We start from the raw sequence: 12,589 nt of genomic DNA on the forward strand, positions 1-12,589 counted from the left end.
ATCCCCTGCCATAAAATATGGCAATCAATCAATAATATCATGCAATAAACAGCTTGCAACCTGGATATCCCCACTTCATTCCTCGCGTTGCGGTGAAGGTCGCCCTAAACCTTTTCCGGGATTGTTTTCTCCTTCGTCAACGTCTGCAGCTCCGATCTTTTATTCCCTTTCAAGTTGGTGGGATTGTTCGAGTTGATTGGGATTAATATCTCGGGACCTACTCTACTCTATTCTACTCTCCTCTGTTCTCCCCAGCTCTCACCCCGTCTTCATCTCCTTTCTACCCTCCGTCATGCCCCCCGCAATGCCCGCCTCATCATGACTGATAAACAAAACAATCATGGCTCCCTCGCCAAACCATTCACCCCCACGCTCAGCGCCGCTTTTCACCGCAACCGCGCGCCTTTAACGCCTAAGCTCGCCAGTCCAGGCGGTCATCCTGCAGCGCGCCGTCTCGCCAATGATCAACCTTTTACCCCTTCCAAAGACGATTCCCCCGCCGTCCATCCATCCCTCCTCAGTGCCAACATCACCCCACGATCAGGTTCACGAACCACTCGCCGTGATGCTACATTTCCTTCTCCAACAAGTACCTCCCCGGCCCCGTCGCCGCAGCCTTATACTCAACCCCCGGTCGGGTTCGGGCTGGCCGCCCCTCGTCGAACCGAACGCAGCCCGGCTCGCGGGGTGAAGCCGGAGCAGTCGAGGAGCTTGAGAGCAAAGACTCTCACTGCGGAGGGACAACAGCAACAGCTTTCGCGCCCGAATTCTTTTACGGATATGGCAGGGAGCTCCCCTCGATTCTTTCATGCCTCCGACGCCCGCTCAACAACCTCCTCCGAAGTCGATACCTCCCGCCCGAAGCCTAACAAGGCCCCTTCAGTTGCGAGCTTCGTGTATGCGAACGGCAACCAAGAACGACAGACCGCGTCAGATGAAGCTCTATCAACGACCTCTAGTCGACGCTCAGGGGGTCCGGGAAGTCTTCCGCGCCCCGCACCTCCTGCCAGGTCGATAGTCTCACCCTCACCGCGCCTCCGATCTCCCCGACCATCCGACGCGACATCTCCCCCTTTATCCGAAAAACAAGTCACATTCAGTCCCAATTTAGATCATGGAATCGAAGGTGTCTTGCATGGCTTCTCCCCTACTCCAAATTATCATCCCGATCGACAACAATCTCCCTCTCTCCCACTTCCACGACACCGAAAGTCTTCCAGTATAGGCTCTTCGAGCCAAGGCACATATGATGGTCTTAAAGCCAGTCCGATCATCGTGTCTAGCACGTTCAATTCCGAGAATACTCCGCCCATGATGTCCGAGCAAATTCCAACCCTTCGCCCTCGTGTCTTCAGCAATGGCTCCTCTATCTCCAACGATCCGCTCCCCCATATGCCCATGAGTCCCGGAGTACCACATTTGCCTATGTCAATGAGCCCAAGTAATCCGCATTTGTCGAGGCCGATGAGCCCTGGAAAGTCGGAAAGTGGCGGCGAGGTGCTCAATGCGCGGACGGAGCGTAAGATCATGGACTTGGAAATCAGCAATTCTTCTCTTCTCGCCATCAACCGGACGCTCGAGCGTGAAATGCGAAAGCAGAATGCAGAGCTTCGGAGGTTCCGCCGTCTCAGTCGCTCAGGACGTCTCTCAATGGCCCCATCGACCCGCTCGTTCTCGGGGGTGACGATGTCAACCACTAGTGAAATCGATGGAGAGGTCAGTGAAATGTCTTCCGAGATGTCGGAAGTGAGCGACGAAGACTCCGTTGCAGATGAGGAGGACATGACCGCCGACTCTCTTGCGGAGCACGATGCGAAACACCGCGCCCATGACGAGAAGAAATTTATGCTTGACCTCGCAAAACATCAGGAACTGCTAGTCGACAGCCAGAAAATGAACCAGAGTCTTAAACGTTGCCTGGGCTGGACCGAAGAGCTCATCAAAGAGGGCCAAAGAGCCCTCGAATATAGTGTCCACGTTCAGGACATCGAATTGGGCGGCCGTGTTCTCGCGCCAGAAGAGCTGGGCGAAATTGGCCCAAGTGGACGTGCTCTACTCAGCCCCTCGACAGAATTCTCAGTCGCTTTCCCATCTAACGACACCTCCTTTGATACATTCTACGAACCCGACCCTGCTACACTCCCTTTGCCTTCGTCTCCTGGTGGGACGGACTAGGCTCCTAATTACTTGCTCCTTTCCCTTCGCTTCTGCCACTTTGCCAAATACCCCTCCTTTGATTCGATCTTCCATGCGTTGTATCTAGATATACCTAAATTCGGTTCCCACCATATATACCCTGGCCGGCTTTACTTTTCCTTCATGTTTGAAATTTCCTGGAGATGAGCGATAGATTTGGGACATCTCGTTATACATGGCCCCCACCCCTTTTGATCTTGTGATAAATACCCGATGTGCAATTCGTTATGTACTAAATATTGTGATATACGCCTGTTATGCTTTTACCCACGGTCGTCATACCACGATCCTCAATGGATTCCTTTGAAGCTTATTCAATTTCATCAAATCGTCAACACACTCAACACGACTACGGGAATGGATTCTGTCCCATTCGTTGTGCCCGCAACTCTTCTCGCATGCCAATCACTTCTTTCTGACCTTTGCCCTCGAAATATCTCGGTCCGAGGTCAGCAGTGCGATATCCCTGAGGATAATACTTATCACCATCATCGCCTGGCAACGGCTGCCCTAAAGCCCACTTGAACCACGCTACTGGGCCCCATCGATTCCAAATCGTAGGCTGAACGTAGAATGGAGCACCTTCGTAGAAAAGCACGAAGTTCCGGCCGTGCTGATTTGGTTCTTCGGTGAAAACATCCAAGCGGAGGAAACTCGGTCGTGGAAGAGCGATATAACGAAGAGCTAACTTGCGGATTTGGAATGCCGATGCGAAGAGGGCGCTGAAAAATGCTGGCGGTGGTGTCATCCTGTGAAAATTCGTCAATACATCGACATGAACCCTGGGATACTCATTCCCTGCACCAAACTTTAAGTGGAGTTGGAATATCTCAGGCTTTGGTCAAGAAGGGGTCCATACATCATGGCATTTCGCAACCTCTCATCCATCAAGAATGAAACAAAATAAACACCAAGCGGCTTCATGAACCCCGGCAAATTATAAACCAACACATCAATCGTCTTCTCCGCAATCTCCTTATTCTGCTCATGAGGTTTCATATGTCGCACCTCATACTCATGGCTCCAAGCACTAATCTCCTCAAGCCAGTGAATACCGTCCTGAAATCCAGATCTTCCAGATGGAAGCTTTTCGTAACTAATATCCAGCGCATCACCCAGAGCTTTCCAATACGTGCCCACAGCAGCCCGTTCCATCTCGCTCATTTCCCGCCACTCGTATAGCGACGCGAATCGAATCGGCTCCGTCGCAAACAGACTGAGGGTGTATAGCATATCATCGTCGAGAATCTTGCCGCTGGCTCTGTATCCCTTGTGCAGGAATTTCGTTCTGGCGATTGCTGTTTGCGCCCGTTCGGAGTGTGGGTCGAAGGCCATGAATTCGCCGATTAAAGCGCCCGTGTCGGCGTAGCGCTTGAATGAAGTTGCTGAGTCGGAGAATTGGGAGGTTTTTAGAAGAAGGGTTGATATAGTTGGGATTCCGTAGGTCTGTGGTGTGCTTTGTTAGATGTATTGTTGGGTGGGTAGTGAGTTTGATATGGGAAGTCCCTACGCGAAAGAGGGCGAACTGTAGTGATTTTAGGACGATGAATGGGAATTCCATTTGTAGGATTGTTTTTTGGATCGCCCATGCGTCATGATGGGTCATTTTGGACATTGACTCGCGGGTCCTGTAAGGATATTTGTCTTGGAGGGTGAGACGACGTCGGAATCGCAAGGATGAGGCTAGGAATAGGTAGGCGATTACCCCCAGAGCACCATAGAGTAAACGTTCCCCAGGGGAGAGATGAAATATTTTGTTGAGCGCAGGGCTCTGTGTGATAGTATGCAACATCACAGCAGCCATTATCACAGTGAGTCAGGGTGACCTGAAGATTTTGGATTATCAAACACAAGCTCTTGATTCGAGAAACGGGTAGTTGAGTGGTAGAGCCACTGGCATTTTATACAGATATCTATTTTAACTTAAATATACAGCTCTGGAGTTTTTTTAAGACTCATGCCACGTTCCTAGTCCAGAATGACTGTCATCAGCGCAATAAACAGTCGTGAAACCGTAGATAGGCATCTAAAACCATGCGCGGACCGAGGAGGCTTCCCCTGGGCGCGGGGTAGCGAGAGCAAACTGCGCCCAAACTGCCATGACAATAGCTGTCTGGCTGCTGATCACCAGCCTAAAAAGAACATTTTTTCCTATTTCTGGGTATATCCTATTCAACAACGTCTTTCGGAACTGCCACATTTTGGAAATAAAAGGTGGCGTGAGCGTTTCTAGCAACGTATAACCGAGGTCTAGTCAGCCCATTTGGGCATATCATCGACAAAGCCTCAATTATACAGTGATGACGAAAGGGAATCCCTGGAATAAAGTTTCTTATGCCCGCACAAGGCTGGCGCTACTCGGTGAATAGATCGGAATTCGTGAATCCCGGCATCGTACGACTGGATTCTTGGATCGAAGCTCGGTAGAAAAATGCGGACAAGCGGGGAGATCTGCAATTATGAATCGAATGGGGTCGATGATCTGCGCTGACAGGCTCCGATTATTTGCGCATGCTCTCGTTGGTCTGTTGGTTCCATCACATGTGAATTTTTATTTTCATCTCTTTCATCGGGATTTATGCTATGTTTGTGATTCTTGCGATAATAGTACATGCTCTGGATACAGTATGATGCTAGAGGGTTTGGATAATTTGGATGGATCATGGCTGATTTCTTTCAAACTAACAATTATTGTTCCGGCAGCCCTGGAGATAAGTACAACCCCCCTTCAACCTTGAAATATACTGGCACCAACTTTCAATTAAATGAGACTGTTCATGATATTGTGATATCGGGAAATTCCAAGATTGATTCGGACTAAAGCTTGGAATATTTCACTCCCGAGGCCTTCTTAAAAGCTGCACTCAGAATCAGAATAAACTTGGAAGACTCAAAACTTCAACATGTATTTTGTAGTCTCAAGAACAAAAAAAAAAGTCAGACAACCACAACTGAAAATGATTTGCGCACTATGCAGCCACTGTAGTCTGGTTGATAGCCGCAGATGGACCCTTGATGTAGGGGATACCAGTGAGTTTGAATGCCCTTTCACTGAGAACTGGTTCATTGACCGGCCGATCTCGGTTATGAGGATCCTCTTTGCCATCACGCTGAGCCACATTCGAGCCGGTATGCTTAGCATTAGGCCAGTGGGTTGTGCCGACGCGACGGTCAAAGGCATCCTTTTTCCGCAGGAGATCATCCTGTGTGGCATCCGCTACAGGCATGAAGCATGTGTAGATAGCGAAACGGGGCTGGTTGTTCTTGGGACTGAGATTGTAATGGGGAGTACGCGAGTCCCACAGAAGAAGATCACCTGGTTCGGCAGAGATCTTCTCCCATGTGCATCCACGATCCTCAAGCCACTTCATGCCACGCTCCGTGAAACCGTACCATTCCGGGGTCCAGGCAGGAATTCGCTCTTCGTCCGCCATGTCGCGGTGGAATTCTTCGGAGAGGAGATGACCACCGCGGCAAACAATGAGACCACCATCATCAGGTCCATTGGGGAGCAGGTTCACAAGGCCTTGCATGCAGCGGAAACCGTGCTTCTCGGGATCCTGGTCTTGGTGAGGCCAGGGCTTGTTGGGGGCAATATCGGTGCGACTTTTATCGAGGTTGTGTCAGTCAATTATATCACTTAAATCAGGGTAGTTGGGTGGGATGTCATACTTAGGGAATTGGAAGTTGATCGCGTCAAAAGAGACAATCAGATCTTCGTCGTCATAAATCTTTTCAAAAGCACTAACCACACCAGGCTCACTGCGAATGTCCCACACAAAGTCTTCGTGAGGAAGTCCATAGTGAAGGCACATTCCCTTCTCATTGATGAGAGGAAGCTTGTCTTTGTGCACAGTGGAGAGGTCATTACGGTCGAAGCCCAGGTTACTGTCTCACAATCAGTATCCAATATGCGTAAACACTAACTGACCTAGTCCCAGAACTTACAAGTTCTCCAACCATGAGTACATCTTGTCAGAGTACTTTACGGCCTTCTCGCGCGGGATAGCACCCTTGACGATGGCAAAGCCATCACGAGTAAGATCGTCACGGAAGTCGCCATAAGGTTGATCTGTGCCATCGACGCGCATGCGACCATTGCCATGCAGGTTTGGATTTGCCGAGGGCGCCTGAGTGACAGTAGTGGTTGCAGACATTTTTCCTGTAGATTTATTTCAAATCTTATTCTGTCTTCCAACTTTGTTCAAGAAAACCTCATATGGTAGTCGTGGAATAGATCAAATTGCGAATGTGCTTCGCGTCGTTTATAAGCAGGACTTGTACCAGAAACACCAAACAGTGGATCTTGGAGGCAATCGCCCACCGGCGGTCACCACGGCAAATCATTCTATCGCTAATGCTGACCTCGATTGGTCTTCGGTTGTTGGAGGATTTTTTTGCTCCGGTGTTCGGTAAGTGGGGGTGGGGGTGGAGAACTGGAGGTTTGGTGGTTTGGTGGGCAGCATCATGTGGACAGGTCTGTGCTGTCTCAAAAGGAAACGAATGCGTATGTTGAGTTTGAATTGAGCGAATTGTATCTCGAAGGTAATCAACATGCCTTTTCGTATTGTTATTGTCGGTGGTGGTATCGCTGGATTCACGGCGGCAATTGCTCTGCGCGGGCCAGACAGAATCATCACGGTTCTGGAGCAGTCGAGATTGAACAAGGAGATTGGAGCCCTGATTTCTCTTCAGCCCAACGCATCGCGGATTGTTGAGAGTATTTGGGGGCTGAAAGAAGAGTTGCATGGTGATGCCCGTGCCATCGTAGATGAGGGTTTCCGAATTTACAACACCGACGGCCGGTTGGTGAATACGGTCCCCTTGTTATCGAAGAAGGAGTATGGGGGTGATCGACTTTGCTTTCACAGGCGAGATCTTCACGATACGTTGAAAAAAGCAGCAGTGTCCCCCGATCGCGAAGGAGACCCGGTTGTCGTTCGAACTGCTTCGAAAGTTGTTGAATGCGATCCTTCGAAAGGAACAGTCACCCTAGAAAGTGGTGAAATTGTTACCGGTGACTTGATTATCGGAGCAGATGGAATGTATGTCAATCCAAAAAAGGCAGCGAAACTACTGTATTAAAAATAAATGCAGACATAGCGCAATGCGGAAGCATGTACTTGATGCTGAGCCATCGGCTCTACCGACAGGTCATTCTGGTAAGTTGAAGAGCACTTGAAACTTGAAGATCGTCTTGCTAATTGATCAACAGCCTATCGCCTCATGGTTTGCTTTTGACTTTCTCATTTGATTTGTTTCTTTAGACTAAGTTTCCTCAGATCCCCTGTGAAGTCCTGGAAAAGGAAGAGCCCGAGTTCTGCTCCAAGATCAACCCTCGAGATCCGTTCACCTCCATGATGGTTGCCCAGAACTGCCGTCTTGTCATGGGTCCGGGTAGAAATGGAGAGGTATATGGAATTGTTGCTTTGGTTCCAGATGGTAAGCAGCTGATCCAAATGAGAAAAGCTCTGGGTACTGATCTCTACAGAACAAATGAATGAGGACCCAAATGCAAAGCAATCTTGGGTTGCCGAGGGCGAATTGTCGAAGATGCTTGCGACATTCTCCGAGTATCCGTCCTGGGTAACAAGTATCTTCAAGTACGTACGGTCAACTATTCTTTATAGTGAAAGAATGCAATTGCTAATCCGAAATAGGCATTCTCAAGACCTTGGACTGTGGCAGCTTCGTGACTTAGTTGGTCCCCCATTCCGATCGCCACCTATGTGATCTAATTAATGTCTATTCAGGACCCCCTCGAAAAATGGCATAATGACCGTTTGATTCTGATTGGTGATGCTGCCCACGCCATGTTACCAACTCAGGGGCAGGGAGCCAGTCAGGCGATTGAGGACGCGGAGGCATTGGGCTCGTTCTTCGAAAACATTACAGATTCTCCGTCGTCAGAAAATATTTCCAAGATCTTTGAAGTACGAATCTTCGATTTATTCAAGTTGACAGCCAGCTAACATCTTCTAGGAAATCTTCCAGGCTCGCTACTCACGAGTCAGCCTCATTCAGGCCTACAGTCGACAGGCGGCCAAGCCAGCTACTGCCACCGATGACACCAAGAAAGTCACCATGTACGTTTTAAATCCCTGATCTGAGTTAGGACCAATTCTAAATCCCCTTTAGGAAGGCCGATGAATTTATGGATTACAATTGCATGTACTGGGGGCGAAGCTGTGGAAGCAACAGCAGGAGGTATCTTCCACCGCATAAGATAGAAATAGCTAGTCCATTAAAATGCCATTAAAATAAACCTTGTCATAAATCTATCCCCAAACTCAACTTCAGGTATATTTCCAAGGTTCGTTAGGCTAAATTCTATTGACTAATACAGTGGATCTGTCGGCAGGAATTAACCCCGCAAATCAAGCTGGCCCCAGGTTGTGGGATAACTTCGGCTTGTAAATGAACGTCGCTGAGTGGCTCATCGCAACGTGGCCCGCAAAAACTTTGCCTCCCGATAGCCATAAATCCCACGCTTTCCCCATCTTTCTAGTCGCGCGTATAATTCATGCAATCACATCATGGTCGACAGCCCGGAAACTCCTCGGCGTTCAGCCCGCAACGTTGCGCATCATCGGTGTCCCCATTGCGACAAGGCGTATGAACGGCCTGACCATCTTGCGCGACACTTGGACTCTCGTGAGTACTCAACTCGGTATTGGTGAGATAGCTGCTAAGTGAGCCGAGATCGCAACGAGCGTGTATATCAGTGTCCGACCTGTCAGCGGGGGTTTAATCGGCGGTAGGTATCTCTTTGGTATTCAAATTATGATCTGAATCTGACAGCTAATTGGGATTAGGGATGTTTTGCAGCGTCATCAGGCAGTCCACGAGCGAGATACTACTGAAGGAAAGCCATCACAACGGCGGGCGAAAGAGCGCGCTGTCCAGGCTTGTGAGGCTTGTGCAAGTGCAAAGTTGAGTTGCGATAATGAAAGACCTTGCAAGGTACGAGTCAGAGAATACTATTTATCCAGATTTAAATATTCATCAGAATTAATTTTGGTACCCTTTCAGCGGTGTCAAACAAAACAGATCGAATGCGTCGCACGCGTACCTAGAGGCGCGCGTCGAAACAGCGAACGAATTTCCTATCCAATGTCCATCTCTTATTCTCCACAGACCAGCGGTCACAGTCAAATAGATCCATCTACTCTTCCACCATTCACCGCAACGCCAGATTCCGGCCCTTCAGATTTCAGCGTGCCACCCGCATCTGCCTCCTATTCGGGCAGCGCCGATATTTACGACACGAGTATGACATCGCAGACGGATTTAACAATTGACACATTTATCCCGCAGAATGAAATGCATTCCTATTCTAATCTCAACAACTTTCCCGCATTTTTTGAACAGGTCATGTTGCCCAATATTGGGGCGGAGGACTCTTTCCAAGACACCCAACAGCCGAGGGCGTTTGACTTTATGCAGGACACCGATTTCACCCTGGCGGAATACGATATATTTGGGACCGATTTCATTCCTGATTTGGACCGCATTTTAGACACAACTGCTCCTTTAGTTGGATTTGAGGACTCGCGAGAGCCTTTGCTCGATGATCAGGAATCCGCGCGTCTACGCGCAGCCGCGTTTCAACGGTCGTTGTGGTAAGTCAACTTCCTCGTTTCTTCTCGACAGAACTTGAAAAATCGAGGCTGAACTATGGCCTCTAGGTTATGGGTCCCAGAAAAAAACCAACACGCGTTCAGCGACGAAACAAGGATACCCCTTCGAGACAGTGACAGCATTCCTTCCAAACACCAAGATCGTCTGGAAACTCTCAAGATCCCGGGAAATCTATCTCTTTTAGCACGCGATGATATTTTCAAATTGGTTATTCGCATTGGTGGGTCTCGAGTTTCTGTTGCAGCGTTCCCCTCGGCGGATTATCTCGATACCCTGATCAAAGTTGGAATTGGCAAGCGTACTGAGACAGACGCATGGATTCACCCATATACCTTTTATGATTCGCAGTATCAACAATTACGACCGGAGCTTTTGACGGCGTTGGTTGCTGCAGGCTGCGTTTGTTGTGGATTACCCTCAATCAGTAAGACGGGAATTATTCTCCAAGAAATCAGCAGAGTCGGTCTGGCAGAACTAGTGAGTCCTTTCCCTCCCGGCCCCATCATGGCATAATAGTCCTTTCCCTGCAGTGCTAATGGCTTCCACAGGTCGAGGATGATAACAGTGTCCTGCGGGATTTACAATACCTCCAGGCTTCGATGTTATGGATTGATATTGGGATATTCTGTGGCTATACTCGTAAAATGCAAATAGCAGAGAGTTATCTGCAGCCGCTATGCACGGTGAGTTCCTCTTTGCATGATGTTCGTGCCAGATTTGCTTACCTCTCTAGGCCCTTCGACGCGCCTTGATATTTGATCAATCCAGTTATTCCACCATCACACCATTCTGTCTCGGCGACGACGACGCAGCACTACAGCGCGCATGGCATAGTTGGGTGCGACAAGAGTCTCTCAAACGGTGAGTCTGAAATTAACACAAAATCAAACCTGGATCTTCTCTTACTTACTGACTTCTTCAAACAATCAGCCTCGTCTATCACCTCTTTGGCCACGACGTTGAGGTAGCAACGGCAATGAATCGACCAGCTCTAACATCCTACGCTGAACTTACCCTCCCATTCCCCGCTGCACGAGAGTTATGGCTCGCTCCAACTGCATCCGCTTGGAGGGAAATATGGACAAGTCGTTACAGGATAATGAAAATTTCAGAACTAAATTTGCGCGACCTACTTTCCGACCCGTCCCTCATCAATCATATACCACCCGAACTCGATGCCGAAATTGCTAGAACAGCCCTTCTAAACGGCCTTGCAATTCAAACCTGGGAATTCCGTCAGCAGATGCTGCTCTCGCAGGGCTCTCAATCTGGTCCAAAGGCGACAACACGCCTCTGGCTACAGAGCCGACAGGAAGACTTGTCAGTTCTTGCATTCTACTCCTCAGAGCCCATAAAACTCGGCTAACTTGTCTTTCTCTCTCTAGATACACAACCCTCCACACAATCCAAAACGACACTCCATGTCCACCCCCCGTAACAACCCTCCTCAACGAGTTTGTCATGATGTATCTCCACATCGACGTGGACGGTATACAGCGATTTGTCGGCAAACTGGGGGAAACCGACGCCCGGCGCGCCTACCCAGCCCTACGAGACTGGAGCCAGACAAAAGAAGCCCGAACTGCAATCTGGCACGCGGGCCAAGTCTTCCGTGCCGCGCGCAATGTTATCGCCTACCAGTTTCGTGGATTTGACTCGCTTTCAATTTATCACGCTGCCCTGGTATTGTGGGTTTATGGGGTGTTGCAGTGTGGTGAGAGCCGGCGGTTGGAAATCGGAACGCCTGTGAGCGAGGGAGGTCAGCAAATCCCCCCCCGGCGATTACATTGGATGGGGATGGAGATGGGAATGGGGAGGAGAGTCAATTGGTTAAGGTTTTCCTGGCGAGGGGGGGTTGGTAGACCTGGGCTCACGATGTTTCATCCAAGAGGTGCGAATGATGCTGATGTCAAGGTCTTTTGTGAGTTGACCAAGCCGCGCTCAGTTATGGCGGTTGCGAGGCAAGTGTTTGAAGGTAACTGTCCGCTGCCTCTTCCTGATGATATCCTTCCCCCTATGATTCAGAATCTTTGCGCGCTTATCGAGGATTTGGGAAATCTCCCTTAATTCCAGGGTTGTGCGTGGTGGTTGGTGCCTTTGATAGTAGAGCGATGTACGCGAAATTTGAGATATAAAACCTAATGATACCCAACGAGCCTACGGCTAAGATAAGGAGAAGCAGTTGACTTTTGAGAAGGATCTACTATTTCCAAATATTACTATTGCTGACTTGTCAATTGCATCAAAACCAGACGCAGGATGTCGTGAGTGAGTTCTACAGCCTCTTCTCAAAACACATCTCGCACCAACTAGTTATTGGAGGAAAAAAGTTCGCAGAAGAAAAAAATTTAGAGCTTCTGCAGTCTCAATAGTGTAGTGTATTTTGACTGGACAAACTTGGAACAATCAGGGGGGGAAGAGCCACCAGGCTTGGCTTTGAAGAGCTGTAGGTTCGTATGTGCCTCGGTTTCCTTTTTGCTGTTCCTTCAGATCAAAAGGTCTACGCTGGTTTAGGAGATCCGAAATCTTTTCCTTGTCCTCTTTTCTTTTCTTTTTGATTGGTGTTGCCTTCCTTCCCCTTCAAAGGCACCCTCCACCTCCACTCGGCATTATGTCGGCAAGTGGACAGCTGCTCCACTTTCTCCACTCTCCCCCCATGGGGTCAACTGACAGGTCAATAAAAATCCTTCGTCTTTACGGAGTACTATGCATGCTTTCACTATACCTAACTTTGTAATGTCGCTATTCGTCC

General features: G+C 49.0%; 4 protein-coding genes across 4 annotated transcripts; 2 read left to right on the forward strand and 2 right to left on the reverse strand.

Moving 5' to 3' along the window:
* Window positions 1–318: 318 nt before the first annotated feature.
* N7533_003679 (uncharacterized protein) lies at window positions 319–2,175 on the forward strand (the record flags this gene model as incomplete). The annotated part of the gene is made up of 1 exon (XM_057100329.1): window positions 319–2,175. The coding sequence occupies one exon, from the start codon at window positions 319–321 to the stop codon at window positions 2,173–2,175; it is 1,857 nt and encodes a 618-aa protein (XP_056963017.1).
* Window positions 2,176–2,545: 370 nt separating this feature from the next.
* N7533_003680 (uncharacterized protein) lies at window positions 2,546–3,811 on the reverse strand (the record flags this gene model as incomplete). The annotated part of the gene is made up of 3 exons (XM_057100330.1): window positions 2,546–2,945; window positions 3,056–3,642; window positions 3,707–3,811. The coding sequence occupies 3 exons, from the start codon at window positions 3,809–3,811 to the stop codon at window positions 2,546–2,548; spliced, it is 1,092 nt and encodes a 363-aa protein (XP_056963018.1).
* A 1,354-nt stretch (window positions 3,812–5,165) lies between these two features.
* Window positions 5,166–6,353, reverse strand: N7533_003681 (uncharacterized protein; the record flags this gene model as incomplete). The annotated part of the gene is made up of 3 exons (XM_057100331.1): window positions 5,166–5,802; window positions 5,869–6,084; window positions 6,145–6,353. 3 exons carry the CDS (start codon window positions 6,351–6,353, stop codon window positions 5,166–5,168), a joined length of 1,062 nt encoding a protein of 353 aa, XP_056963019.1.
* A 397-nt stretch (window positions 6,354–6,750) lies between these two features.
* N7533_003682 (uncharacterized protein) lies at window positions 6,751–11,904 on the forward strand (the record flags this gene model as incomplete). The annotated part of the gene is made up of 14 exons (XM_057100332.1): window positions 6,751–7,241; window positions 7,294–7,358; window positions 7,492–7,638; window positions 7,688–7,799; window positions 7,857–7,896; window positions 7,950–8,129; window positions 8,179–8,286; window positions 8,767–8,850; window positions 8,998–9,818; window positions 9,885–10,314; window positions 10,386–10,520; window positions 10,571–10,698; window positions 10,768–11,157; window positions 11,223–11,904. 14 exons carry the CDS (start codon window positions 6,751–6,753, stop codon window positions 11,902–11,904), a joined length of 3,813 nt encoding a protein of 1,270 aa, XP_056963020.1.
* Window positions 11,905–12,589: the final 685 nt, after the last annotated feature.

The sequence above is a fragment of the Penicillium manginii genome, assembly GCF_028828005.1.
Source record: "Penicillium manginii strain IBT 31320 chromosome Unknown utg000003l:1.0-959480.0:1.0-959601.0, whole genome shotgun sequence".
In the NCBI taxonomy this organism is placed as follows: domain Eukaryota; kingdom Fungi; phylum Ascomycota; class Eurotiomycetes; order Eurotiales; family Aspergillaceae; genus Penicillium; species Penicillium manginii.